This window comes from Myxine glutinosa, chromosome 4 (assembly GCF_964187855.1).
Source record: "Myxine glutinosa chromosome 4, kmMyxGlut1.1, whole genome shotgun sequence".
Lineage (NCBI taxonomy): Eukaryota > Metazoa > Chordata > Myxini > Myxiniformes > Myxinidae > Myxine > Myxine glutinosa.
In genome coordinates, this window is record NC_136264.1 from 135,019,338 (window position 1) to 135,045,260 (window position 25,923).

General features: G+C 45.5%; 1 protein-coding gene across 3 annotated transcripts in view; it reads right to left on the reverse strand.

Moving 5' to 3' along the window:
* The window catches only part of LOC137425268 (phospholipase A2, minor isoenzyme), a 75,120-nt gene that overhangs the window by 6,898 nt on the left and 42,299 nt on the right, over positions 1-25,923 (reverse strand). For 2 of the 3 annotated variants that reach the window (XM_068113524.2, XM_068113523.2), the window contains exons 2-3: positions 20,204-20,354; positions 11,343-11,455 (exon numbers count right to left, since the gene is read on the reverse strand). In XM_068113524.2, coding sequence (XP_067969625.2) covers positions 11,343-11,455; positions 20,204-20,354 — 264 coding nt within the window. Of the gene's footprint in view, positions 1-11,342; positions 11,456-20,203; positions 20,355-25,636; positions 25,864-25,923 lie in introns of those variants that run through there. The other variant, XM_068113525.2, reaches the window with a different exon arrangement.

Below are 25,923 nucleotides of genomic sequence, written 5' to 3' on the forward strand. Positions count from 1 at the left end.
CCTGTTTGAGGCAATGTTTTTATGGCCAGATGCCCTTCCTGACGCCAACCCTTGGTCGCCTCTTCGATGTGCAGGGATACGGTGTACCTATTCTAAATCGGGGTACACACCATGACCATTCATCCCAGCAAGCTGGTACTAAATTTGCCGACCTCGGAAGGATGACAGGCTGAGTCAACCCCCCTGGCGGTAATTCAGCGATCGATCGGGATTCGAACCCAGGATCCTAGGATCCCAAGCCGGCACCCTAACCGCTAAGCCAACACCAGGCTTTTTCCCAACAATGGAATGAAGCCCTCAATATCACACATGAGATCAGGGCCATTTCTCTTGACATATCTCAAGCTTTCAACACAGTCTGGTATCCTGCCTTGCTCTCCAAACTGTCTGCCTATTGTTACGGATTCGTCACTTCCGTTGTTGTGGTTTTCATCCACTGTAAACATTTTTGATTCCATGTACTATTATTGTTGTCGTTTAAGGGAAATAGAGATTACTATTTTCAAAAGGTAAAAAAGTTAATGTTTTAAATGAAACCGGAACCGGATGACGACGAAGAGGAAGAGGAGGAAGAGAAGGCGGAGTGAGTGAGTCGGACAAGAAGCTGAGCTGCTTCGAGATCTGGAGCGAACGATTGGCGAACGAAGGTCACGAGTGAACTTTGGGTTTCCTGGGAAAGGGATTCCTGCGACAGAGTTGTTATCACTGTGACAGATAAACCTGCGTGACAGGCTTTGCAGTTGATTCCGGAGAGAATCATCGGAGTTGCCATTACGCCACGAGAACGGGCCGTCGGCCATTTTTACCTCGCGCAGGATTTGCACTTCGCTCAAGGTTTTTCATCTCGCTTCAACCATTTTCACCACATTCAGACGTTAATCTGGTGTGTGTGTGTGTGCAACGTGGCTTTTGAGTGGGAAATCTGCGGTTCGCCGAGTGGAGCCGTGGAACGTCCACACCTGAGGGTGTGATTTCCCAGTCGCCTTGAGGGCACCTTTGCGCAGCTTTGGCAGCGTGACTCTGACTGTCATCCGAACAGGATTCTGGTCTCGATTAGACATCGTTCTGACGATTACTGGAGCGGATCGACTTTGGCTTGATGCCGGAATAGAGACATTGGGAATGGTCCTCTTTTCGCTCACTTGGAGCACAGTGAGTTATATTGTACGAACCTGATGGTACCATCATAGGAAATATATATTGGTTGTACAATTGATTACTGTTGTTGTTGTACTGTTATTCTTGTGTGATCTTAATACAATACTTGTTTGTTGGTAACAATTGGTGTGGTTTCACCATTGATCTTTGACATACAGAATAACACATCGTTCTGCCGTGACTCCTCTCGGGGCTCGGAGGTATACCGTGACCGGGGTTTGGGGAGGAGCACGTAACAGAAATTGGAGGCTCGTCTTTGCTGACAAAATTCCCAAATCTCGTCCGGGATTAAATTCCCTAACATCCTCGTCCGGGATAGAATTCCCTAACATTCCCAAAATTCCCAAATTTGGGATTTTTCTAACATTCCCAAATTTTTCAATAAAATTTGAAATTTTTTGTGTGAAGGTTAACAGGTGTTAACTGATAGTCACCATGGTGTTTGACGCAGAAAAGTTTGCGGCGTCCCCTAATGAGGCACAGTCCCAAGCGTTAAAAAGATCGGAACTCTTGATATTGGCCAAATATTTTAACTTGGAGGTCGGAGTTAATATGAAGAAAGCAGAGATGCAGACATTGGTGGTAGAATCTCTGGTGGGACAAGGAACATGGAAAGAGGTAGCCTTGGATTGGTTACCCGAAGAAAAAGAAAATGTGGAGCTCCGGAAAATGGAGATGCAACTGCAGAGCCAGGAAAGGTTAAAAGCAGAGGAAAGGAAAGCAGAAAAGGAAAGAGCAGAACAGGAACGAGAACTCGAGGAGAGAAGAACAGAGGAAAGGAGAGCTGAAGAAGAAAGAAGAGCAGAGGAAAGAGCAGAGGAAAGGAAAGCTGAAAAGGAACTCGAGGAAAGAAGAGCAGAACAGGAACGAGAACTCGAGGAGAGAAGAGCAGAGGAAAGGAGAGCTGAAGAAGAAAGAAGAGCAGAGGAAAGAGCAGAGGAAAGGAGAGCCGAAAGGGAGTTAAAGGAACGTGACATGGAGTATCAGAAGGAACTTAAACTCAAGGAGCTCGAATTACTGGGAGAACGGAGAGAAGTAGTATCCATGCCGGCTAGTTCGACAACTAGTCAGAACACTTGGGATGTTGGTAGGCACGTGAGGCTGGCTCCACCCTTCAATGAAAAGGAGGTAGCCAAGTTTTTTTTACACTTTGAGAAAGTGGCTCAAATGCTAAAATGGCCTGTGGGGTCCTGGACTATGTTAGTGCAAAGTGTTCTGGTGGGTAAAGCTCAAGATATCTATTCTGCTTTATCGATTGACCAATGTGCAGATTATGAGATAGTGAAGAAAACCATTCTCAAAGCCTATGAATTGGTCCCTGAAGCTTACCGGCAAAAATTCAGGAATGCCAGGAAGAGGGAGAGTGAGACCCATGTGGAGTTTGCCAGAATGAAGGAAACCATGTTTGATCGGTGGTGTGACTCGAAGGGGATTGGGAAAGACTTCAACCTGTTGCGACAATTGATCTTGGTGGAGGAATTCAAACAGTGTGTCCACGTGGACATTAAAGTACATCTGAATGAAAAGAAAGTACCAGAGTTGTATGAGGCAGCAACCGTGGCAGATGACTATGCCTTGACACACAGGATGGGGTTCCACAAACCTAACTTCCCGCCTAGAGTTAGCCAGGGGAGTTATGGTAAATCAGGGGCGGAGAACAAATATTCATGGAGGCGGCCTAGAGATGACTATGGGGACAAATCTGATACCGCGACTTTTAGGGATCAGAAGACTACAGTTCCAAGACAGACTTATCTTCCGGGGGGCCCAAGGCAGACCACGAGTTTCTCCTCAGGGCCTACTTGCGCTTTTTGCAAGAAACCTGGGCAATTGATGTCCCAATGTTACGCCCTGAAAAGGAAAAATCAGGAGCGCAGTCAGACTAGTACAACTCCGAATGCATTTGGCAATGCAAGAAATCGTCCTTGGAGGACAGTGCCTTGTGAAGGTTCCCATGCCAAAGTTATGGCATCACAGAACGACCTTGTTCAAGAGGGTTACAGACCTTTTATTTCAGAGGGGTTTGTGTCACTGGATGGAGACTTAACGAACCAGAGACCTGTTAGGGTATTGAGGGGCACAGGAGCACATCAATCTTTGATGCTTGAGGGCATTTTGCCATTGTCAGAGAAGACGACAACTGGTGTTAGTGTTCTTTTACAGGGGGTTGGTGGCTATGTTAAAGCTCCACTTCATGTCATCCATTTGAAGTCTGATTTGGTGTCAGGACCTGTCACCGTAGGTTTACAAGCCACTCTTTCTGTAGAGGGAATCTCTTTTGTTATCGGGAATGATTTGGCCGTTGGTCGAGTTTCTGGTAATCCGATGTTTGTTGAAAAGCCCAGTATGGAAAATAACACCGCACAGTTAGAGCAGGAGATTCCGGGTATCTTTCCATCCTGTGCAGTGACTCGAGCTATGGGTAGGAAGCGCTCTGAAGAGAAGGAGAAGGAGAAGGTACTGACGTCACGTTTTGCACAGGCACTTCTTGTCGAGTACCCTGAAACTAAGTGTCAGCACACACAAGTCATGGATGGAGGCAATGTTGGCAAGCTCTTTGTAGGTGGACTGAACATTGACACAAGTGAGGATGTTCTGGATTCTATCTTTGGCAAATATGGACCACTCTTGGAAGTGCTGCTGATAAAAGACAGGGAGACGCAAAAGTCGAGAGGGTTTGGCTTTGTCACGTCTGAAAACACAAAGGACACCAAAGATGCAGAAAAGGATTTGAATGGCAAGGATTTGGATGGTCGGACCATAACAGTAGAGAAGGCAGGCCATGGGCGTCCAGGGGGCTACAGAGGAGGAAAACGTGGAGGTAGTTTCAGGGGTGGCTATGGCTCCCGGGGTGGAAGTAGTAGTTTAGGTGGTGGCCGCAGTCGTGATTACTACGGAGGCTCCCAGCAGCAGCAGCGCAGTTTTGGCAACTCTCGACGGGATGATTATTGGCGCTGAGGAAGCGCCTCTAGCGAATGACTTCCAGCCAGTGTAACGCTATTTCCTGTCACAGGAATTCTGAGATCATATAAGTGGGCGTGGCAGTTCCTGATTGGTTCGTGTTGGGGAACCCCTTCTCGCTGCCGACGTGACGTAAATTCGCGCACGCGCACTGGTGAAGCGCGAGATTCGGCCCAAGGTTCTTATTATTATTAGCGCTGAGGAAGCGCTTCTAGCGAATGACTTCCAGCCAGTGTAACGCGAATTCCTGTCACAGGAATTCTGAGATCATATGTGTGACGTGGCAGTTCCTGATTGGTTCGTGTTGGGGAACCTCTTCTCGCTGCCGACGTGACGTAAATTCGCGCACGCGCACTGGTGAAGCTTACTCGATCTTACTCGATCCCATATTACATGTACTTTCATTGCATACAAATTATACTTCCTCCTAGAAATTCCATGCCCGAACCTCAGCGCAATCCAAGAGGATTCACTTGTTACGGTGGTAGCCGAGATGGGGACCGCTACTCATGTGACTATAGCACCCGACTCTACAACCGTGATTATGATTTTTATGATCAAGAGAAGAGTTGGAAGCACTGAGTGCTCAGGAGCAATCGAGCCAAGATTCCTACACGGATTAACCCGTGAACTCCACGTTCCTAAATGCGTCCATGCAGTGAATACTTCCAGGCCTCACCGCCCAACCACCATGAAACCTGGCTCTCACCTCGGCCTCCTTCAAAAAGTGCTATAGATTTGCTTTGCTTTGGATTTCTGATCACAACCGCTTAACCTTCATTCAATAAAAATTAAAAATTAAAATCAGAGGTTGATGAGATGGAGTTTGGCTTTGCAGGAGTTCAACTTGGAAATTGAGTATGTAAAGGGCAGGGACAATGTCGTTGCTGATGCTTTGTCCAGAGTGAACTAACTTTGGAAATTTCTGTAGGTTGTTGGAAGTTTTGTTACTTTATTTTGGGGAATATTAATTATTGTTGCTCACGTGAATTGATAATTTGGGTGTGAGTTTTACTTTTGTTTGTTAAAAGAGTTTTTGCCTGCAAAGAAAGTTTTCACTATGTTCAAACTTTCTTTCTTGAGGGGGGGAAGTGTTACAGATTTGTCACTTCCGTTGTAATGGTTTTCATCCACTGTAAACATTTTTGAATCCATGTACTATTATTGTTGTCGTTTAAGGGAAATAGAGATTACTATTTTCAAAAGGTAAAAAAGTTAATGTTTTAAATGACACCGGAACCGGACGACGACGAAGAGGAAGAGGAGGAAGAGAAGGCGGAGCGAGTGAGTCGGACAAGAAGCCGAGCTGTTTCGAGGTCTGGAGCGAACGATTGGCGAACGAGGGTCACGAGTGAACTTTGGGTTTCCTGGGAAAGGGATTCCTGCGACAGAGTTGTTATCGCTGTGACAGATAAACCTGCGTGACAGGTTTTGCGGTTGATTCCGGAGAGAATCATCGGAGTGCCGTTACGCCACGAGAACGGGCCGTCGGCCATTTTTACCTCGCGCAGAATTTGCGCTTCACTCAAGGTTTTTCATCTCGCTTCAACCATTTTCATCGCATTCAGACGTTAATCTGGTGTGTGTGTGCAACGTGGCTTTTGAGTGGGAAATCTGTGGTTCGCCGAGTGGGAGGCGTGGAACGTCCACACCCGAGGGTGTGATTTCCCAGTCGCCTTGAGGGCACCTTTGCGCAGCTTTGGCAGCGACTGTCATCCGAACGGGATTCTGGTCTCGATTAGACATCGTTCTGACGATTACTGGAGCGGATCGACTTTGGCTTGATGCGGGAATAGAGACATTGGGAATGTTCTTCTTTTCGCTCACTTGGAGCACAGTGAGTTATATTGTACAAACCTGATGGTACCATCATAGGAAATATATATTGGTTGTACAATTGATTACTATTGTTGTTGTACTGTTATTCTTGTGTGATCTTAATACAATACTTGTTTGTTGGTAACAATTGGTGTGGTTTCACCATTGATCTTTGACCAACAGAATAACATATCTTTCTGCCGTGACTCCTCTCGGGGCTCGGAGGTACACCGTGACTGGGGTTTGGGGAGGAGCATGTAACACAATGGAATCCAAGGCAAACTCCACTCTAGGATTACTGACTTCCTCAACTCTTGCAGCCAATGTGCGGCTCTCAACCCTTTTCAACCCTTTCTTCTCATCTCAACCATCTCAACCATCTCATCTCTCAACCCTTTCTTCTCATCTCCTTCTCGAAGCTGGAGTACCTCAATGCAGTGTTTAGGCCCCATCCTATTCCTAATCTTCATCAATGATCTCAGTGACTCTGTGGAAAATCCTCTTTATATCTTTGCTGATGACTCCACTCTTTGCCGTGACATCCCTCATCCTTCCGACAGACAGGCAGCAGCGTCTTCCCTCTCCTTAGGCCTTGTCAAAATCACAATCTGGTCAAACACTTAGAATATGTCTTTCAATCCTGAGAAATCCCACACACTCACTCTCTCTCTCCGAAAGGACCGTACGGCAAATCCTCCCATCTACTTTCTCAATAACCCTCTTGAAGAGGTTCAGTCACACAAACTCTTAGGTCTCACTCTCAGCCATGATTTATCTTGGGCAAGCCACATTTCAAAGTTGGCCTCAAAGCCGAGATGCTGACTGGGCAGGCTCCGTCATGCAATGTCCTTCCTTGGCACACCTGAGCTACTATCTACCTACAAGCCTTTCATTTGCAGCTTGATGGAATACTGCTCTCTCATCTGGGCTGACTCCCCTGCCTCACATCTAGCTCAGCTTGATGCCGTGGAAACCAAAGCTTTCAATATCAAAGGAATCTCTCGTGATGAAGCTGAGCCTATGGGTCTATCACTTTGCAATCGCCGACAGGTCAGTGATCTCTGTCTTCTTCTGCCTCCTTTCTAGTCTTGCACTCTATACCCTCTCCATGCTCTGTCCACCCCATGTATCTGCAGGTCACACGTGGTTCACCAGAATCCTCCTCCAAATGCAAGTGCCTAAATCCAGAACCACTCCTTACCTCCACTTATTTATTCCTCTTTTTCTTTGCCAGTAGAACCACCTTTCACACTGTTCAATCTCATTCTTCCCTCCAGGTCTTCAAGACAGCTGTTCACAACCATCATCATCCCCCATCCAAAACCATGATCTTTTCTACACCCGTTAAACAACCCCTTACCCCTCCCCAATCTTTGCTTATGTATCTATCTTGTTCATCTCTTGCTTTCTCCCCCTACCACTCATCGTTATCTTCATCCTCTAGTTATCCGTCTCCATCGACTTTCTCCCTCTGCCCTGCTGTTGGGCTTTTCCCTTTCTCCTGATGTTGCCTTTGCTATGTTGTTCTCCTGATCCTCCATGAGACATGAGACCTTGTACATGAAAATATAAAAACATTGTTTAATGATTGAATTACTTCTGTTTTTTTTATTCCTGTCCCTTGTACTCTCCAAATACACTTTGAAACCACTTGTTCTCTGAGTGTATTCAGGTGGAACTGATTGCTACTAGAATTGAATACATCCGCTAAAGGCCAGCCATGACTACACCTGGTGACCCCGCTCGGTCACGATTATAGGACTGGCATTTGGTATCGATCAGCGTTACATATCAACTGGCTCAGTGGTTCCAATAGGGACGGTGTCATAGCGGACGGGCCCGTAATCCGACCTGGAACAACCGAATCAGTCGGTCGCTGTGACTGCTTTGATGCAGTTTGTCAGGATTCGAGCCAGGTAACCGGACAAGCCCTAACAGTGTTAACGGTGAAACATTAAGGATATCCTGTCGTTTCACCAGACTATTTTTTTTCTCTCTGGTTAGTTGCATACTTAAAATGGGGGTTTGAGTTCATATTGTTACGGTCCGCGGATTAGATGTTATTTTACCGAGCGGAGGTATAACCGCGGCCGAACAGTTGTTCCCCAATTCACCCGATTTACCCAAACGTTGGCCGTATCGCGCCACAGCTACTCAATGTGGGAAAACTCTAAAGCGACCGAATGCAAAGAGGAAGAAGACGTACCGAAGAGTAACGGGATTTATTACTATTTACACACATAAGCAAAAAGAGCAGTCACGATTATGTACAGGGACATGAGACGCAGGTGACACAGTGAATTCCTTATACAAGCTTAATTACCTACCCAGGACAGAACAAACAAAGACGACTCACACAGGGAATGATGATAGGAATTGGCTGGAAGGAGGTGTGTGTCTGGAGGGGGAGGACGGCACGGCGCTGGCTGGAGCTTGATCCCGCACGGGACGTCGGGCTGGACCTCGACGGCCGCTGATGCCACCGATCCTGTCGTGTGCGCGGGATCACGGGTCGGATCACGGGTCGGATCACGGGTCGGATCACGGTCGGAGCCGACGCGCTGGTGGGGGGTCTGGCGTGACGGGTTCTCTCCTCTCTCTTTCTTGGTCCAACCACTCTTTCTCCAACACAACCACTCAACGCAACCACTGACCACCCCTGACGACCAACTCAGCTCTTGTCACAGACCTCTCTTTTCAGACTCATCTCCTTGTCTCAGTAAAAGCGCATCTCTCTTGGGGGCGTCTCTCATGGGTTATATTGTCGCGTGACTACCCTTGGTGAACACCGTAGGGTAACACGGATGACCGATTGCGAGACTTTACACTCCCGAGGCGAAAACTCAATGGCGGATTCAAGCTCAACACAAAGTTAAACGCGCAGGAGGCCAGACGCAACGAGCTCCACAGCCTTATCTATTAAAATGAAACACCCAGGAAACTGCGTTCAAATATGTACAGAAAATAATATAAGGATTTATTATTGAAAAGTAATAACAGTGAAAAAAACACGCGCCGGTAATACTAATAACTAAATCGGGACGTCCCCACACGACTGATATCAAACACAAAACGAGGGAGATTAATTACGAAAAGAACACGTCACGTCGTTCAAAATGTACGCGGATTCGGGCTTATCTGGTCTTTCGTCGTCTTTGTGGCTGCCGTCCAACACCGCTCCTTTCGGCCCGATCGCACACCTCGCTCCAAGTTCCACGGCCCTCTGCGTCCGCCTCCAAGCGCCACCAGGCCTCGTCGGTCCAACGGCCCACACACACCACGAGCTCCTTTGCTCCAACGGTCCACCGCAGGGCTGCACGAAGCAACCAAAACCAAGTGCCAACTGCCAACTGCAACGAGCTGTGGTCACGAATGTTCAACGAACCGTGTCCTGTGCCAACTCCGACGAACTGTGCAACGAACCGTGTCCTGTGCCAACTGCGACGAACTGTGCAACGAACCGTGTCCTGTGCCAACTGCCACGAACTCTGGTACGGAACTGTAACAACGAACTCTGCGACTCAACTCTCTCAACTCTGGACTCCACTCGAACTCCCACTCGAACTGCCGAAATGGCGTCCGACCGTCGCCTATATTGGTGGCCGATGACGTCACATTGGCGCGCTCCTCAGCCAATCATAGCCTCCCAACTCGCCCAGGTCACGCCCTCTGCGGCATGCGACTCCTGACATCTCCCGTCCGTGACCCCGCGGTCCTGGTGTAACACGTGCCAGCGAGGTTGGTAGGCCTTTGAGGTGCGCAGGCGAGGTTTGTAGGCCTTGGAGGTGTAAACGGTGGCGGTGTATTGTGGCGGTGTTCTTGGCCTGGTGGTGCCCATTTATTACGAAGTCAATGTCAGGGAAAGGGAATTATTTAATGTTGCACTAAGGACCTAACTAATGTTTATGTGGTTTGCAGTGCCATAAAGGACAAAGGTTTGATTACTAGGTGATACTCACAGGGGCGTTACCTTTAATCCCTCACTATTTAACACTCGAATCTCCAGGTAGATCCACACTCATACATCTTACCCCGACAACCGCCTGAACATCAATAACTTATTACATGTAGAGTCCCTGTCACGACAGCCGAATACCTACCTATTCAGATCTACCTAGCTCTAGATGTTGCATTACCAAATTCATAACAATATATAGCCCCACCTTTGAACCTTTGCGAACCTCCCCGATCGCTCTTCCTCCGCCCTCTCAAACCAAACCCCTCGTGCTCGGTTGGTTGTTCGGGGCTGGCTCACTCCTCCCCTCTATGACGAGGTGGAGACACGCCTTTCTTCCCCAACCCTGCCTCGTGGCCAATGGTGGTTGAAGAAAACCGCCCAAAATGCAGTTGGCCATTGAAATGAAATGAAAGGGGATCTACTCTTATTTCACTTGGTACAATGGAGTATTTAAATTAATGGGAGACACGGCCTTACCCTAAGACACATAATAAGATATAAGCTACTGAACAAGGGTTTTATCGGGTCCTGCAATGTGGTGTTTATGGAATAACTACCGAGACGCCCTTTTTATCTTTACACTACGGAGGTATTTACAAGGAATCATTACATTTTACAGAGGGTGATATTTACAACAATTTACTATACAATAAAAAAAAAAAAACCATTCTCATATCCACAACAATATCTTTGAATGAATTTCTGTGAAAGGTCAAAATCAACCACGTGGTTACTTTTAAAAAAAATTGTGTGTGTGTGTGTGTGTGTGTGTGTAACCCCAACTGCATTTGCTCATCTCAGATACTGTCACATGGAGAAAGACATTTGGCTCATCGTGTTCATGCCGCATCCCCTTGGCAACATTTTTATTGTGTTGATTTGTTATGCGGGCACATTATCTGCTGTAGTGTGCAGTTGTCTTTCATAGTACTACAGTTGTGGAAGCTTTGAGGTTTGCCTTTCAATGACCACCAGACCTAATTATGTTGTGTCATTTTACCACAAGGAATTTTTGGATACAGCTCGGGTAAGGGTAATTTTTTTTCAATTTTTTTTTAAGGCGGACATTGTATACTTATTTAAAGAAGGATATCAATGGTGCTATCTAACCAGGTTGAGCCAGGTGATCTGCGAAAATGGAAATGCAAACTACAGAATGCGTGAGTTGGCTGCCTCATTTCCCCATCTCACAATGTTGTTATTGTTAAATGTTGAATTTCTGGGTCAATAATCATCCGGTTATCAAAAGTTATCAGTGTGATGATAACAGGTGGCATTTATCCTCATAGGATTAAAAGCTTCATAAGATATTACAGTTTTTATCAATGTAAACACTGTGACCTCAGCGAGGGTTGGTCCATTGGTTGTGACCCACATATGTACCTTTTTGGGGGGTGGGGGGGGGGTGGGATACAAGATCGAGGCTCGTGTTGCAAATGATGATTACCTGGGCAGGTATTGTTGCCATTGTCGCAGCTGTGCGTGTAGTGGATAAGGTAGGGATTACAGAGGTTGTAATGATCTGATCCTGAATAGCAGTTGTCATGTGTCTGGCAGCATCTGCTCACAACAACCACAAAATAACATATCACCACTGTATCGGAATCCACTGCATTAACAAAGTAAATTGTTCACAACTTGCATTCATCACAATACCAATTCAGACTTGCGATTCAAATCTGGGTTCTCAGCATCATGGGTCCAGTGCTCAGATGGGAACAACAAACAAGCAAGCAACCTCATGTAAATATATTTCACAACCACAAGGTAAATATGGAGAATTGTAAGGAGATATAATGGTATGCCTCTTTAAAGATTAATTATTTAATTAATTTAAAGGTTAAACAAGTATTTTGACATCATATTTTAATATCGTTATGAATCCATTATGGTCCAACTCAAGAATAAACCTGAACAGGTACAGATACATTCAAAGTACACTGCCCCCATGAGGTGTACATTGCCATGTGCCATGTGCCGTACGCGTCTGCATTTTAAAAATTCATTTTCTCGGCAACGGTTGATCCGATTGACACGAAATTTTACCATAGAAGTGCCACCGACAGCAGAATTTTTTATTCATAATTATGACGTCATAGGTCACGTGGTAGGGACGCCATCTTGGAAAAAAGTTACACCTCTATATCTCCCAAACCACTCAATGGAAAAAATTGAAACATGGCTCATTGTCAAGTACTCACCATGGGGAATAAGATATGTTGATGGTGATGTCATCGGTGCCTTAATTATGACCTCATAATTCGACAAGTACAATGCTTGATCTGATCAGTATGAATAAAACAAAAATTCCTCTACAACTGTTAGACCGATGGACACGAAATTTTCAGAATATGTGCAGCTCCTGTATAATTTTTTAATGATTATTATGACGTCATAGGTCACGTGGTACAGGCGCCATTTTGGAAAACCTTCGCACCTCTATATCTCCGAAAACCGCTCCATGGAAAAAATTGAAACATGGCTGGCTCATTGTCAAGTACTCCCCTTTGGTAATAAGATGTCAATGATGATGTCACCTGTGCCTTCGTTATGACGTCATAATTTGACAAGTACAACAGGTATCCAATCATTGTGAAAAAAAATTCTCAGCAACTGTTGGTCTGATGGGCACGAAATTTTCACCATCGGAGCGCCTCTTCATGTAGAATATTTTAATGATAATCATGACGTCATAGGTCATGTGGTACAGGCGCCATATTGGAAAAACTGAAAAATTTGGCCCCTCTATTTCTTCAAAACCGCTGCATGGAAAAAATTGAAACATGGCTCATTGTAAAGAACTCCATATGGGGAATAGGTGTTGTTAACGATGACGTCATTGGTGCCATAATTATGACGTCATAATTCGACAGGTACAATGCTTCGATCGTTTTGAAATGTATTGGGCGTGATCTATGCAACAATTATATTAGAGAATATAAATTTATGATGTCATCGCTCACGTGGTCTGGCAGCCATATTGGATCAAAGAAAAAAAAAGTAAAAAAAAAGAAGAGTTGGCTCGCAACAAGTTGACTACACAGGGTAAGTATTCTATGAATACCATCGATTTTTTTTTTTTGTATACAAGGTCGTGGCTCGTGTAAGAGCTAACATCAATCACAAAAAAAAAGACGGACACACAAAACATACAATAAAGGGAGTGGGAGAAAAGATGGGGAGAGAAAGAGGGAAGCACACAAGTACAACAGCAGAGAACAGGGACATCGGAAGATCTGTGGGAGGGAGAAGGCTTGGGGGGAGGAGGCATGGGAAGGCGGAGGGGGGGGGGGGGCTAACCCCGCTTTTTACTTCGCGAGCGCAGGTAATTAGATGGTATTCATAGAATACTTTCCCTGCGCAGTCAACCTGTTGGTAGCCAATTCTTCTGTTTTTGATCTTTTAAAAAATTTGATCCAATATGGCTGCCAGACCACGTGAGCGATGACATCATAAATTTCTATTCTCTAATATAATTGTTGCATACAGTAGATCACGCTCAATACATTTCAAACTGATCAGACTAAGCGTTGTCCCTGTCAAATTATGACATCATAATTATGGCACCAATGACGTCATTGTTGACAACACCTATTCCCCATATGGAGTTCTTTACAATGAGCCATGTTTCAATTTTTTCCATGCAGCGGTATTGGATATATAGAGGTGCAACATTTTTCGGTTTTTCCAAGATGGCGCCTGTACCACATGACCTATGACGTCATGATTATCATTAAAATATTCTACATGAGGAGGCGTTCCTATGGTGAAAATTTCGTGCCCATCAGACGAACAGTTGCTGAGAAAAAAAATTCACAATGATTGGATAAGTGTTGTATTTGTCGAATTATGACGTCATAATGATGGCACCGATGACATCATTATTAACATATCTTATTCCCCTATGGGAGTACTTTACAATGAGCCATGTTTCAATTTTTTCCATGCAGCAGTTTCAGAGATAGAGGTGCAACTTTTTTTGATTTTTTTCCAAGATGGCGTCTGTACCACGTGACCTATGACGTCATAATTATGAATAAAAATATTATACAGGCGGAGGTGCTTTTATGGTAAAATTTCGTGTCAATCGGACCAACGGTTGCCGAGAAAATGAATTTTTAAAATGCAGACGTGTACGGCACACGGCACATGAATGCTTAACGCCGCATTTCGCTTCGCGAGCACAGGGTAATAAATATCCTCCAGTGTGGCATTGCCGGGGTGCCTTCGGCGCCCGGCGATACCGCCATGCGACACATAGAGACAGTATTGTAGAGGGAGAGGTGTACAATAATTACCCTGTGCTCGCGAAGCGAAAAGCAGGGTTAAGCATTCAGTTGCGTACGTGTGCCGTGTGCCGTGTGCGGTGGGCCATGTGCCATACGTGTGCAATGTACCGTACACGTCTGCATCTTAAAAACTCATTTTCTCGGCAACCGTTGGTCCGATTGACACGAAATTTTACCATGGAAGCGCCTCCGCCTGTATATTTTTTTATTCTTAATTATGACGTCATAGGTCACATGGTACGGACGCCATCTTGGAAAAAAGTTACACCTCTGTCTCCCAAACCGCTCAATGGAAAAAATTGAAACGGCTCATTGTCAAGTACTCACCATGGGGAATAAGATATGTTGATGGTGATGTCATCGGTCCCTTAATTATGACGTCATAATTCGACAAGTACAACGCTTGATCTGATCAGTATGAATAAAACAAAAATTCCTTTGCAGCTGTGAGACTGATGGACACGAAATTTTCAGAACTAGTGAGATACCCGTGCTTTGCACGGGTGGGAGGCCAGAAGCATACAGGCAATGCAGATATGGCGAATGCTAAAGCATGAAACCAATAAATTCCACAATCCTGTAGCAGTGTAGCACCCTCAGTCGCACGTCAGACATGGACAGCAAGTTCGTGAAGGACTTCCATGAAAAACGTACCCGTTCGCAAACAAACGGGTACGTTCACGTATAGAAACATCGATTGTGGGTCCGTGGCGAATCTGCATATGGCGATCCGCGAAGTTCACGTTCAGAAAGTAGAAACCATCACGGCATGTCGTCATTTACTTGAACTCGATGTCTCTTTTTTCATTCCAAACAACATACAGTCACGTGAAAAAGTAAGTACACCCCATGTAAAGTTTTGACTTTTTCAACATATTTCAACATACAGCTATTTGATCTTGATTTCAACAATATTGATAGATAAAGGTGATATTGAAGGAGCTGCGCTCCAACGCGAGTCGAAAGAATTGACGCGACCAAAGACGGAATTCGTCCGAGTTGCTTTATTGAAACAAAACAGCTCAGGTATTCTGACAAAAGCCCGTTTATCGGGCAGCAATATATATACACATTTATGTCGGGAAGTTTGCCCGGCAAAAGCTATACCGGGCATGCCCGGGTGTCAAGGGCGAGCCTTGGAAAGGCGAGTCTGGACCTGCCCGGGCGTGTTTGGCTGCGGCCTGGCAAGTCGAGGCTGGGCGTGCCCGGGCGCTCTGGACGAGCACTGGAAAGGCGAGAGCGGGCATGCCCGGATGCTCTGGGCGAGCCCTGGAAAGGCGATAGCGGGCATGCCCGGACGCTCAGGGCGAGCCCTGGAAAGGCGATAGCGGGCATGCCCGGACGCTCTGGGCGAGCCCTGGAAAGGCGATAGCGGGCATGCCCGGACGCTCTGGGCGAGCCCTGGAAAGGCGAGAGCGGGCATGCCCGGGAAAGACGAGACCGGGCGTGCCCGGGAACAGTGAGTCCGGGCATGCCCGGGAGAGGCGCGTCTGGCCGTGTTCTGGCCGGTGCAAGGCGATTGTGTGCATCCAGCGGTAACCACTACAATATAATATAACAAATATCATGAAACATTTACATTTTGTAGTCCATTGTATAATTTAAATAAACATAAATGCAAATTTCGCATGTGGAAAAAGTAAGTACACCCCTACATTTATCACTACTTCAAATACCTAAAATTAGAATCAGGTGCACCAGCTCAGGTGCAAATGGATTAGAACATCGTTAGAGAGGATCTTGGAGGAACCTGTCTTATTTAAACCTCAGACATTTAGTTTGGTTTGCTCTTTGTTGTTGAAGTGTGCGGCGTCACAATGCCTAGATCAAAAGAGCTCTCTGAGGCCTTCAGAAAGAAGGTTATAGATGCCTACGAGTCTGGGAAGGGATTTAAAAAGATCTCCAAACAATTTGAAATCAATCATTCGACTGTCCGGAAGATCATCTACAAGTGGAGAAGATTCCAAACAACTGCCAACTTGTTCAGGCCAGGCCGCCCCAGCAAGTTCAGCCCGAGAGCAGACCGCAAGATGCTGAAAGAAGTCTCTAAGAACCCCAGAATGTCATCACCGGGCCTACAGGTAACTCTTGCCACTGTTGATGTCAAAGTGCACGAGTCTACCATTAGAAAGAGGCTGCACAAATTTGATCTACATGGGAGGTGTGCCAGGAGGAAACCTTTGCTGTCCAGAAAGAACATCAGGGTAAGACTAAAGTTTGCCAATGAACACCTAGGCAAAGACCAGCACTTCTGGAACATTGTGCTCTGGACAGATGAGTCAAAGGTAGAGCTATTTGGCCACAGTACCAGAAGACATGTTTGGCGAAAACTAAAGACAGCATTTGACCACCAGAACCTGATACCAACTGTAAAGCATGTTGGCGGAAATATTTTGGGTTTGGGCAGCTTTGCTGCATCAGGGCCTGGGCAGCTCACCATCATCGAATCCACTATGAATTCTTCATTGTACAAGAGGGTGCTTGAGGATAATGTGAGGCCATTTGTCGGAAAGTTGAAGCTCAAGCGAAGGTGGACCTTGCAACATGACAATGATCCTAAACATACCAGTAAATCCACCAAGGAATGGCTGAAAAGAAATAAATGGAGGGTTCAAAGCCCGGATCTAAATCCCATCGAGATGTTGTGAGGGGATTTGAAATGAGCTGTGCATGCAAGAAACCCCTCAAACATCGCACAGCTGAAAGAATTCTGCATGGAGGAGTGGGCAAAAATTCCTCCCAGTCGATGTCAGAGACTGGTAGACAGTTATAAGAAACGCCTACTTGAGGTTGTTTCTGCCAAAGGGGGCAATACCACCTATTAGAGCCAAGGGTGTACTTACCTTTTCCACATGCGAAATTTGCATTTATGTTTATTTAAATTATACAATGGACTACAAAATGTAAATGTTTCATGATATTTGTTATATTATATCACCTTTATCTATCAATATTGTTGAAACTAGGGCATGCCCGTACTATATATATATCTAAAATTATATCCCCCCCCCTATTTACATGAAATGGTTTGGTCCAAAGCGAACGGCTTGCGAGTGGTGACAATCCCCCCCCTCTATTTACATGCAATGGTTCGGTCCAAAGCGAACGGCTTCCGGAGTTTGGTAAAGAAATCGCCATCGCGTACACAAACGCGCAGGAAAGCGAATGAATCGCAAATTCGTTTTTATTAGTTGTAAAACATAATGCCCAATTATTCAATTAGCGCCAACGTATTTTGGCTTTTTGCAATTTAATCGCAAGGAAAAGTAGAAAGAGAAGAGGGAAAAAAAGAAAAGCCTTGCCTTGCTGCAAACAGCTGCTGCAAACAACAACAACATGGAAGGCTGCACTGTCCGGAAGTTGGCATATCGCAGTTACGATTATTTTAGTGTTAATGGCCAATTATTCAATTAGCGCCAACGTATTTTGGCTGTTTGCAATTTAATCGCAAGGAAAAGTAGAAAGAGAAGAGGGAAAAAAAGAAAAGCCTTGCATTAACGCATTAACGCTTGCATTGCATTAACGGTTCGGCACACGTGATAGCTCGCTGCTCTCTGATTGGTTGAAGCGTTTTTTGGACATAGCTCGGTAGGTACTTGTCCGATTAATTTCAAACCTTGAAAAGGCACATCCTCGGGTCCCCAGCAATATACCTGGCAAGTTTCAAGTATATCGGACCCGTGGTTGTCGAGAAACAGCGGTCACAGACACACAGACAGACACACAGAGATTGCTGGAATTATAGATAGATGAAGATCAAATAGCTGTATGTTGAAATATGTTGAAAAAGTCAAAACTTTACATGGGGTGTTCTTACTCTTTCACGTGCCTGTAACTCCACTCACAGATTAATCACAAAATAAACTTTCAACAACATTGTAAATGTTTCCTTGATTGTAAAAACTACCAAGTCAACAGTTAAAAGGATTTTGAGCCGATAGGTGTTACGGCCTTGGGAAGATCGATGGAGACAGCGATCTGTTAGCTTATACACCGCCCAAATAGCGATGTGGAATTTTCTCATGTAGAGATTAAACTCACGTCGTTTGAACTTTGGCCGAGGTCATTATTTACTTTTAATGATGTTTATGTATGAATCAAAAAGAAGATAATTGGTTTTGGGTCGTCCTTTCCGCATATCTCGTGGGATTGTGAGTTGGAGAGACGACCGTGATGGCGGGGAGGGTGTTGGCATTCTCTCAAGCAGGGATTCAACCCATGTCCTTATAAAAGGTCTTTGCCCGAGGTCACCAAGTCCGATCGGTGCAGCCGATTGGTGCAGCTGTGCAACGATCGGTGCAGCCGTTTGTGCGGCACCTGGGAAAAGAACGTTATGCGGGAGTCCAAACCTGAAAATGCTGGAGGCAAAAGCTGAAATTGGAAAAACAATGTCCACTATTTTACTCCAGGAGATCCCAGGATTACCCACCCAAAATATCATTGCGATCGGTTCAGCCGTTTTTGCGGTACCTTCGAATGGACGGACAGACAGATGGACGGACAGACACAGACAGACGGACATTTGGTGAATTATTTTCAGAATATGTGCAGCTCCTCCTGTAGAATTTTTTAATGATAATTATGACGTCATAGGTTACGTGGTATAGACGCCATCTTTGAAAAATCGAAAAAAGTTGCACCTCTATATCTCCAAAACCGCTCCATGGAAAAAATTGAAACATGGCTCATTGTCAAGTACTGTACTCCCCTTTGGGAATAAGATATGTTGATGATGATGTCACCTGTGCCTTCTTTATGACGTCATAATTCGACAAGTACAACACATATCCGATCATTGTGAATTTTTTTTTCTCAGCAACTGTTGGTCTGATGGGCACAAAATTTTCACAATAGGAGCGCCTCCTCATGTAGAATATTTTAATGATAATCATGATGTCATAGGTCATGTGGTATAGGTGCCATTTTGGAAAACCTTCGCACCTCTATATCTCCGAAAAGCACTCCATGGAAAAAAATGAAACATGGCTCATTGTCAAGTACTCCCCTTTGGTAATAAGATGTCAATGATGATGTCACCTGTGCCTTCGTTATGACGTCATAATTTGACAAGTACAACAGGTATCCAATCATTGTGAAAAAAACATTCTCAGCAACTGAGTTAGAGACCATTATATTAGAGAATAGAAATTTATGATGTCATTGCTGACATGGTCTGGCAGCCATATTGGATCAAATAAAAAAAATGCTCAAAAACAGAAGAGTTGGCTCGCAACAAGTTGACTGCACAGGGTAAGTATTCTATGAATACCATCTAGTTGATTGATTAATTGCATAATTAAAATCAATAAATCGCAATCGTAAGATAATTTCTTAATCAATTGGCTGATAGCACACCTCAACCACCAGTGTTTCATCTGATGCTGTAACTTTTTGAAAACTAATTAAATAAGTCATTATTCTAAAATTTTTAATAATGAATAATTGATTAATTGATTAATCAACTTTTTAATTATATATTTTGTTTGTCTGGTTGATTTGTTTGTGAAGTAAATGTCAGCTCTTTCACGAGCCTCGATTCAGTATACAAAAAAAATAAAAATAATAATAATAATAATAAATACCCTTTACAGCCAAATTACTTGGTCATTGTCATGTCCAAATACGAACTTCCTAGCTCAAAAGGTGCCTGAGATATTGCCCAGATGAGAAAGGAAATAAATAAGTACTTAATAAATTGATAATAATTAAGTAATTAATCAACTAATTGATTAATCAAAAAACAAAAAAATAGCGTTTTTGCCGAAGCATGTGCTCACTATTGTGCCCAAATTTTTAGCTTCCTAGCTCAAAGAATGGCTGAGATATTTCCCGGCCAAACAAACAAATAAACAAGAAACCAGAGTGAAAACTGATTACGCCCTTTCAGCGAGCGTCATCACCAGGCCCCCTTCGGTGCCCGCCGATGACGTCATGCAGTGCCTGGAGATGGAATAGGAAAGGAACGCTGTACAATTATTACAAGTCAGTCAACCATGATAATATTCCATTTGGAAAGAACCTGTCAATGTTATCCAATGGAGTTCCAGAACCACCGAGACCACAGTAGCAGCCGTAGTCTGTAAAATCAAAGGCCGGATGGACGTCGGGCATCTTGCATATAAACACCTCTCTGAGCTCCAAAAGAGAGCCCAAACGAGCAACAGCCAGGCCTTGAGAAAGGAGGGACGAGAGAACAAAGTAAGATGTGGTTGATGACAACCTGCAGGAGGAATAGTGACATGGAGATGTTGGGAAGACAGGGGATGTTTGTGAGATAGAAGTGAGCAATGAGGAGAAGGCCTTGGACCCTTGGACCCTTGCGCATGTGCAAGATTGGAGGTCACGCTTCTTTCGAGGCTGTCCATGCGCTCACGCTTTTGAAGTTAAGTAATTTTTTCAGAGTTGTGTTTTTGTCGTGGCTGTATCTGTCTTTCGGTGTGTGTACTTGTGGTGTGTCTTTGGTAAGATTCTCGGAGTTGATTTTTCGTACCTGCATACAAAATCGTCGGTTAATTCGTGTCGCATATTCTGAGGCCTAGTAGGTTTCTGTGTCCAACCTTGGGGCCTTGTTTTTCTCTCAGCGGTTCGTCGATTGCGCTGCAATTACTTTCGTTCCCTGTTTTTTGTCCCAGTCTTTCACCCCATACTTCCTTGTTTAAAATCTCAACTCAGAAAAAAAAAACCAAAATTTTTTTTCCTTCTCTGCTCTAATTCGTTTATTCGTTGTTCTTATTTGTTCGTTCGTTCTTCGACCACGTTGTCCGTGATCACATGATCACGTTGTTAACAATGTTTAAACTTTCCCCTAGAAGAACTGTATTCTGTCGTATATTATAACACCTTTTTCTTCTTCTTCTATAAAAGGATGCTTTCGAATTACTCACCAAATCTATTCATTCCAAAAAAAAATTCCATCTCTTACAGTACCTCTTTCATACAATCCCTAAACTCTCCTGCTCTCCAACCCCCCCCCCCCCCACCCCCCCCCCCCTCCAGCGTTCTCAAACGTATTTTTGACTCGAAGGTCTCAAGAAACCCATTTTGCAATAAATGTTCGTTTCCCATTAATCGTACACTTTTCAAAATCCAATCTCACCACTCCCCTCCAAATCTTCCCCATCTCCCCTTCACTCCAAAACTTCCCCATCACCCCTCCCCTCCAAAACTTCCCCATCAGCCCTCCCCTCCAAATCTACCCCCTTGCCCATCCCCTCCAAATCTTACCCATCACCCATCCCTTTCAAATCTTCCCCATCACCCCTTCCCTCCAAAACTTCCCCATCACCCCTCCCCCCCAAAACTTCCCCATCACCCCTCCCCTCCAAATCTACCCCCTTGCCCCTTCCCTCTAAATCTTCCCAATCACCCATCCCTTTCAAATCTTCCCCCTTGCCCCTCCCCTCCAAATCTTCCCCTTCCCCCCTTCCCTCCAAAACTTCCCCCTTGCCCCTCCCCTCCAAATCTTCCCCATCACCCATCTCTTTCAAATCTTCCCCCTTGACCCTCCCCTCCAAATCTTCCCCATCACCCATCCCTTTCAAATCTCCCCCCTTTCCCCTTCCCTCCTAAACTCCCCCCACACCCCTCCCCTCCGAGACTCTCCCTCGCTCCTCCCCTCCTAGACTCCCCTCTCACCCCTCCTCCTCAAAGCGTCCTCCCGGCTTCTTCCCCCTTCCAACTTTCACCTTCATCTCCCCCAACCTTCTGCCTCGCTCTTCCCCCTCCTCAAATAACACCTCACTGTGCCTCACCCAATCACCATCAAACCTTTTGTCCGCCCCATTCTTCCCTTTCTCCAAGCTATTCTGAAATCTCTGACACACCTTCAACAGCTCTCCCTACCTATTCCTCCGCTTCCACATCTTACCCTACCCCGTGCCCCCCACTCCCTGTTCTGTATCCGATGCTCCCCCTTCCTCTTCATTAAAGGTATTGACCTCAAACATCCGGGGCCTTCGCTCAAACTTGACTGATCTCTCCATACAGGTTGCTTCTGACAAACCAGACGTGATCTGCTCAACAGAAACTTTCCACCTTCATGATGTCTCTGATTCCTTGGTATCTCTCCCAGGTTACTCAATACTCCCTCCTCCAGTATGATAGACCTGAGCCTCGTCCTGGAGGTGGGGTTGCTATCTTTATAAAAAACTCTCTTCCTCACTCGCCCTGCACTGCCCTCTCTCCACCTCACCCCCAGGAATACCTTTGGCTGCGGCTTCCCCTTTGCTCTCACCTTTTGTTCATATGTGTGTTGTACCGTCCACCAAACAGTGACGACTCCATCTACATCTCGCCGTCTGACAATATGGACCAACTTCTATCTACCCATCCAAACTCTCTCTTCCTCATATGTGGTGATTTCAATTGTCACCATGCCAGTTGGATGGGTGTGGGTACCTCTCTCACCAGCCATGACTCTTCAGCAAAGGACTTCTGCGACTCACTGGGACTGACACAATCTGTCAATTTCCCGACCCGGATCTCAGCCAACGGAGCATCTTCTCTTCTGGACTTGGTTATGACTAGCTTCCCTGAAAATGTCTGCTGCTCTTCTTCTGCTCCAATCGGCTCATCTGATCATGTGCTTGTTAAAGTGGACATCTGTCTGACCATTCTCAGAGAGACTCCTCAGCGTCGACGAGTCTGGCATTTCACTCAGGCCAACTGGCACGGTCTTCAAGCAGCCCTCAATCATCTGGACTGGTCTCCCATCTCTACCGCCTCTGACATCAACTCATCCTGGAAATTCTTCCAAAGTAAATTGCTCTCTCTCATGCACAGATTTATCCCATCTCGTCTTCAGTTGTCATACCCTTCCTCCCGTCCATAGTACACGGAATCTTGTGGTGAGGCTGTTGCCCAGAAACAACTTGCTTTCGTCTCCTGGAAAGCAAATCCAACGGAAGGAAATCTCATTTCCTTTCACAAAGCCTGAAACAAGTGTGTGTCCACCCTCAGGAGAGCCAGGAAACAATATCTCTCCGTTCTCAAGACCGAACTCTCTTATCTGTCTCCCTCTTCCAAATCCTGGTGGTGTCTGGTCAAATCTGTTTCTGGTGTTTGTTCCACCTCCATCCCCTCCCTCACCTCAAATGGATACACGGCTGACTCCGCACGTGAAAAAGCTGAATGCCTCAACTCTGTGTTTGCCTCTAAATCTTGTGTCCCAATCCCATCCCTCTCTGTACCTACCGTACCCAGCTGCTCCTGGACTCTGTGTCCTTTCCTCCTGACAAGGTGGAAAAGTTTCTGTCAACCCTTGACTCTGATTCTGCAACTGGACCTGACGGCATCAGCCCACGGGTCCTAAAATCCTGTTCTTCCGCTCTTTCACTCCCTCTCTCTGTTCTCTTCACCCTCTCTTTTGCTCAAGGTCATCTGCCATCTGCTTGGAAATCAGCCAACATCACCGCTTTGCACAAAAAAGGTGCAAAAACAGATCCTAGCAACTACAGACCAATCAGCCATCTCCCAATTATCAGCAAAGTCATGGAATCCATCATTGCTTCAGATATGAAATCTTGCCTCTTCTCCAATGGCTTGATCTCTGATCATCAATTTGGTTTCAGACCTGGTCACTCTACTCTGGACATGCTGCTTCTGCTTTCTCAACAATGGATGGAGGTCCTCAATGCCAAACAGGAAATTAGAGCTGTCTCCCTTGACATATCACGTGCCTTCGATACGGTCTGGCACCCTGCTCTGCTCAACAAACTCTCCTCCTTTGGTATCCATGGAAATCACCACACATGGCTGGCGGACTTCCTCTCTCGTCGTAGTCAACGTGTGGCCCTGAATGGGTTTCTCTCATCTCCTCTTCCTGTTCAGGCTGGAGTTCCCCAAGGCAGTGTTCTGGGCCCTGTGCTTTTTCTGGTCTTCATCAATGATCTCTCTGACTCTCTTGAAAATCCTCTCTATCTCTTTGCTGATGACTCTACTCTCTGTCACTCCATTCCTCATTCCTCAGATCGGCAGTCTCCAGCCTCCTCACTCTCTGCAGACCTGGAAAAAATCACAGAATGGGCAAACAAGTGGAACATGTCTTTCAATCCTGACAAATCTCATACTCTTACGATGTCTCTCCGAAAAGACCGACTGGACAACCCTCCCATCCACTTTCTGAATAATCCTCTCCAAGAAGTTCTGTCACTCAAGCTTTTGGGTCTCACTATCTGCCATGATCTTTCCAGGGAAAACCACATTTCAAATCTGGCCTCCAAAGCCAGTCGCCGACTGGGCATCCTCCATCGTGCGAAGTCCTTCCTTGGCACACCTGAGCTCCTCACCACATAAAAGGCTTTCATCCGCAGCTTAATGGAATACTGCTCTCCCCTCTGGACTGGTGCTCCTGCCTCACACCTAGCTCGTCCTCACACTGTTGAAACCAAAGCGTTCAGAATCATTGGAATCTCCCGCGATGAAGCTAACTCCAAGGGCCTTTCACTCACTCACCGCAGGCAGGTGGGTGGTCTTTCCGTCTTCTACCGACTCCTCTCTGGCCTTGCCCCCCCCCCAGCTCTCTCTGGGCTCTGTCCCCCAAATATTCCTACAGGTCGCCCAAGATCTGCCTGCAACGCTCTTATGGTTAAACTGCCAAAATCAAGACTCTCTGCTTACCTTCACTCTTTCATTCCTCTTTTCTCCCGCCTCTGGAACAAACTCCCTCACTCCCTTCAATCCCACTCCTCCCTCCAGGTCTTTAAAACAGCTGTTCACCATCATCTCTTATCTTCCCCCATCCAAAACCTTGATCTTTTCTACCCCCGCTAATTTCACCCCAAATCCACTTTTTTGAAATACCAACTTCTTTCCTGGAAGTCCTTGGTGTCCTTGTGTTTTATACCTCTCCCACTCCCCCCCCCCCCCCCCTTCCAATGCCTCCTCCCCCCCAAGCCCTCTCCCTCCCACACATCTCCCTGCTCTAAAATGTTATGTTTGTGTGCTTCCCCTTCTCTCCCCATCTTGTGTTCCGCTCCCGATGTTATATGTTTTATGTGTCGGTTTGTCTTTCTGTGTGATTAATGTTAGCTCTTTCATGAGCCTCGATTCTGTATACAAAAAAAAAAAAAAAAAAGGCACAAATATGGCCGAATTCATCAAAGGAGGAAGTTCTGATAAGATGGAGATGATGACAAAATTAAGAACAATTATTATTAAAGCTCTTTTCACCACCCACTTCCACCAAATATTTGTAGTTTAAAAGACACCGTAGATGGGATAAAGGTGGAGGTAAGAAGATGGTGGTGGTGCTAAAAGAATTGGAGATGGAAGCCCTAGAAATCCAGAGCATGGCAGGAAGGTGTAGAGAGAGAAACGGAAGGTGAATGTATTAACGATGAAAATAACAAGTACGGATGGAACCAGCCATCATGACAGACGCAAGGTCTTTCACACGACACCAGTAATTCAGGACTTGGTGGAGCTGCACCAGTACAGTCATTTTAGGTCTTACCTGGCAACAACAGGAGCAGAAATATCTTCATGATGGAACGCTGAGATGTGGACCGTACACGGCTCGCCATTAGCAGGCGAGTGTTTATAAACCTGATGGTGATGCCGTCAGCATGGTTGCCACGGCGTTATTCACAGGCTAACCTTGAGAACAGCACGTGGAAGCCACAATATTGTTCCCACACCCCCGCTCACAAACTCGCTTATTGCGTCAGCAATGCTCCCATTCAAGTGGAAATACAAGTATAATTCGCTTTAAACAGCTGCAGATTTGTTTCATTTTTCTCT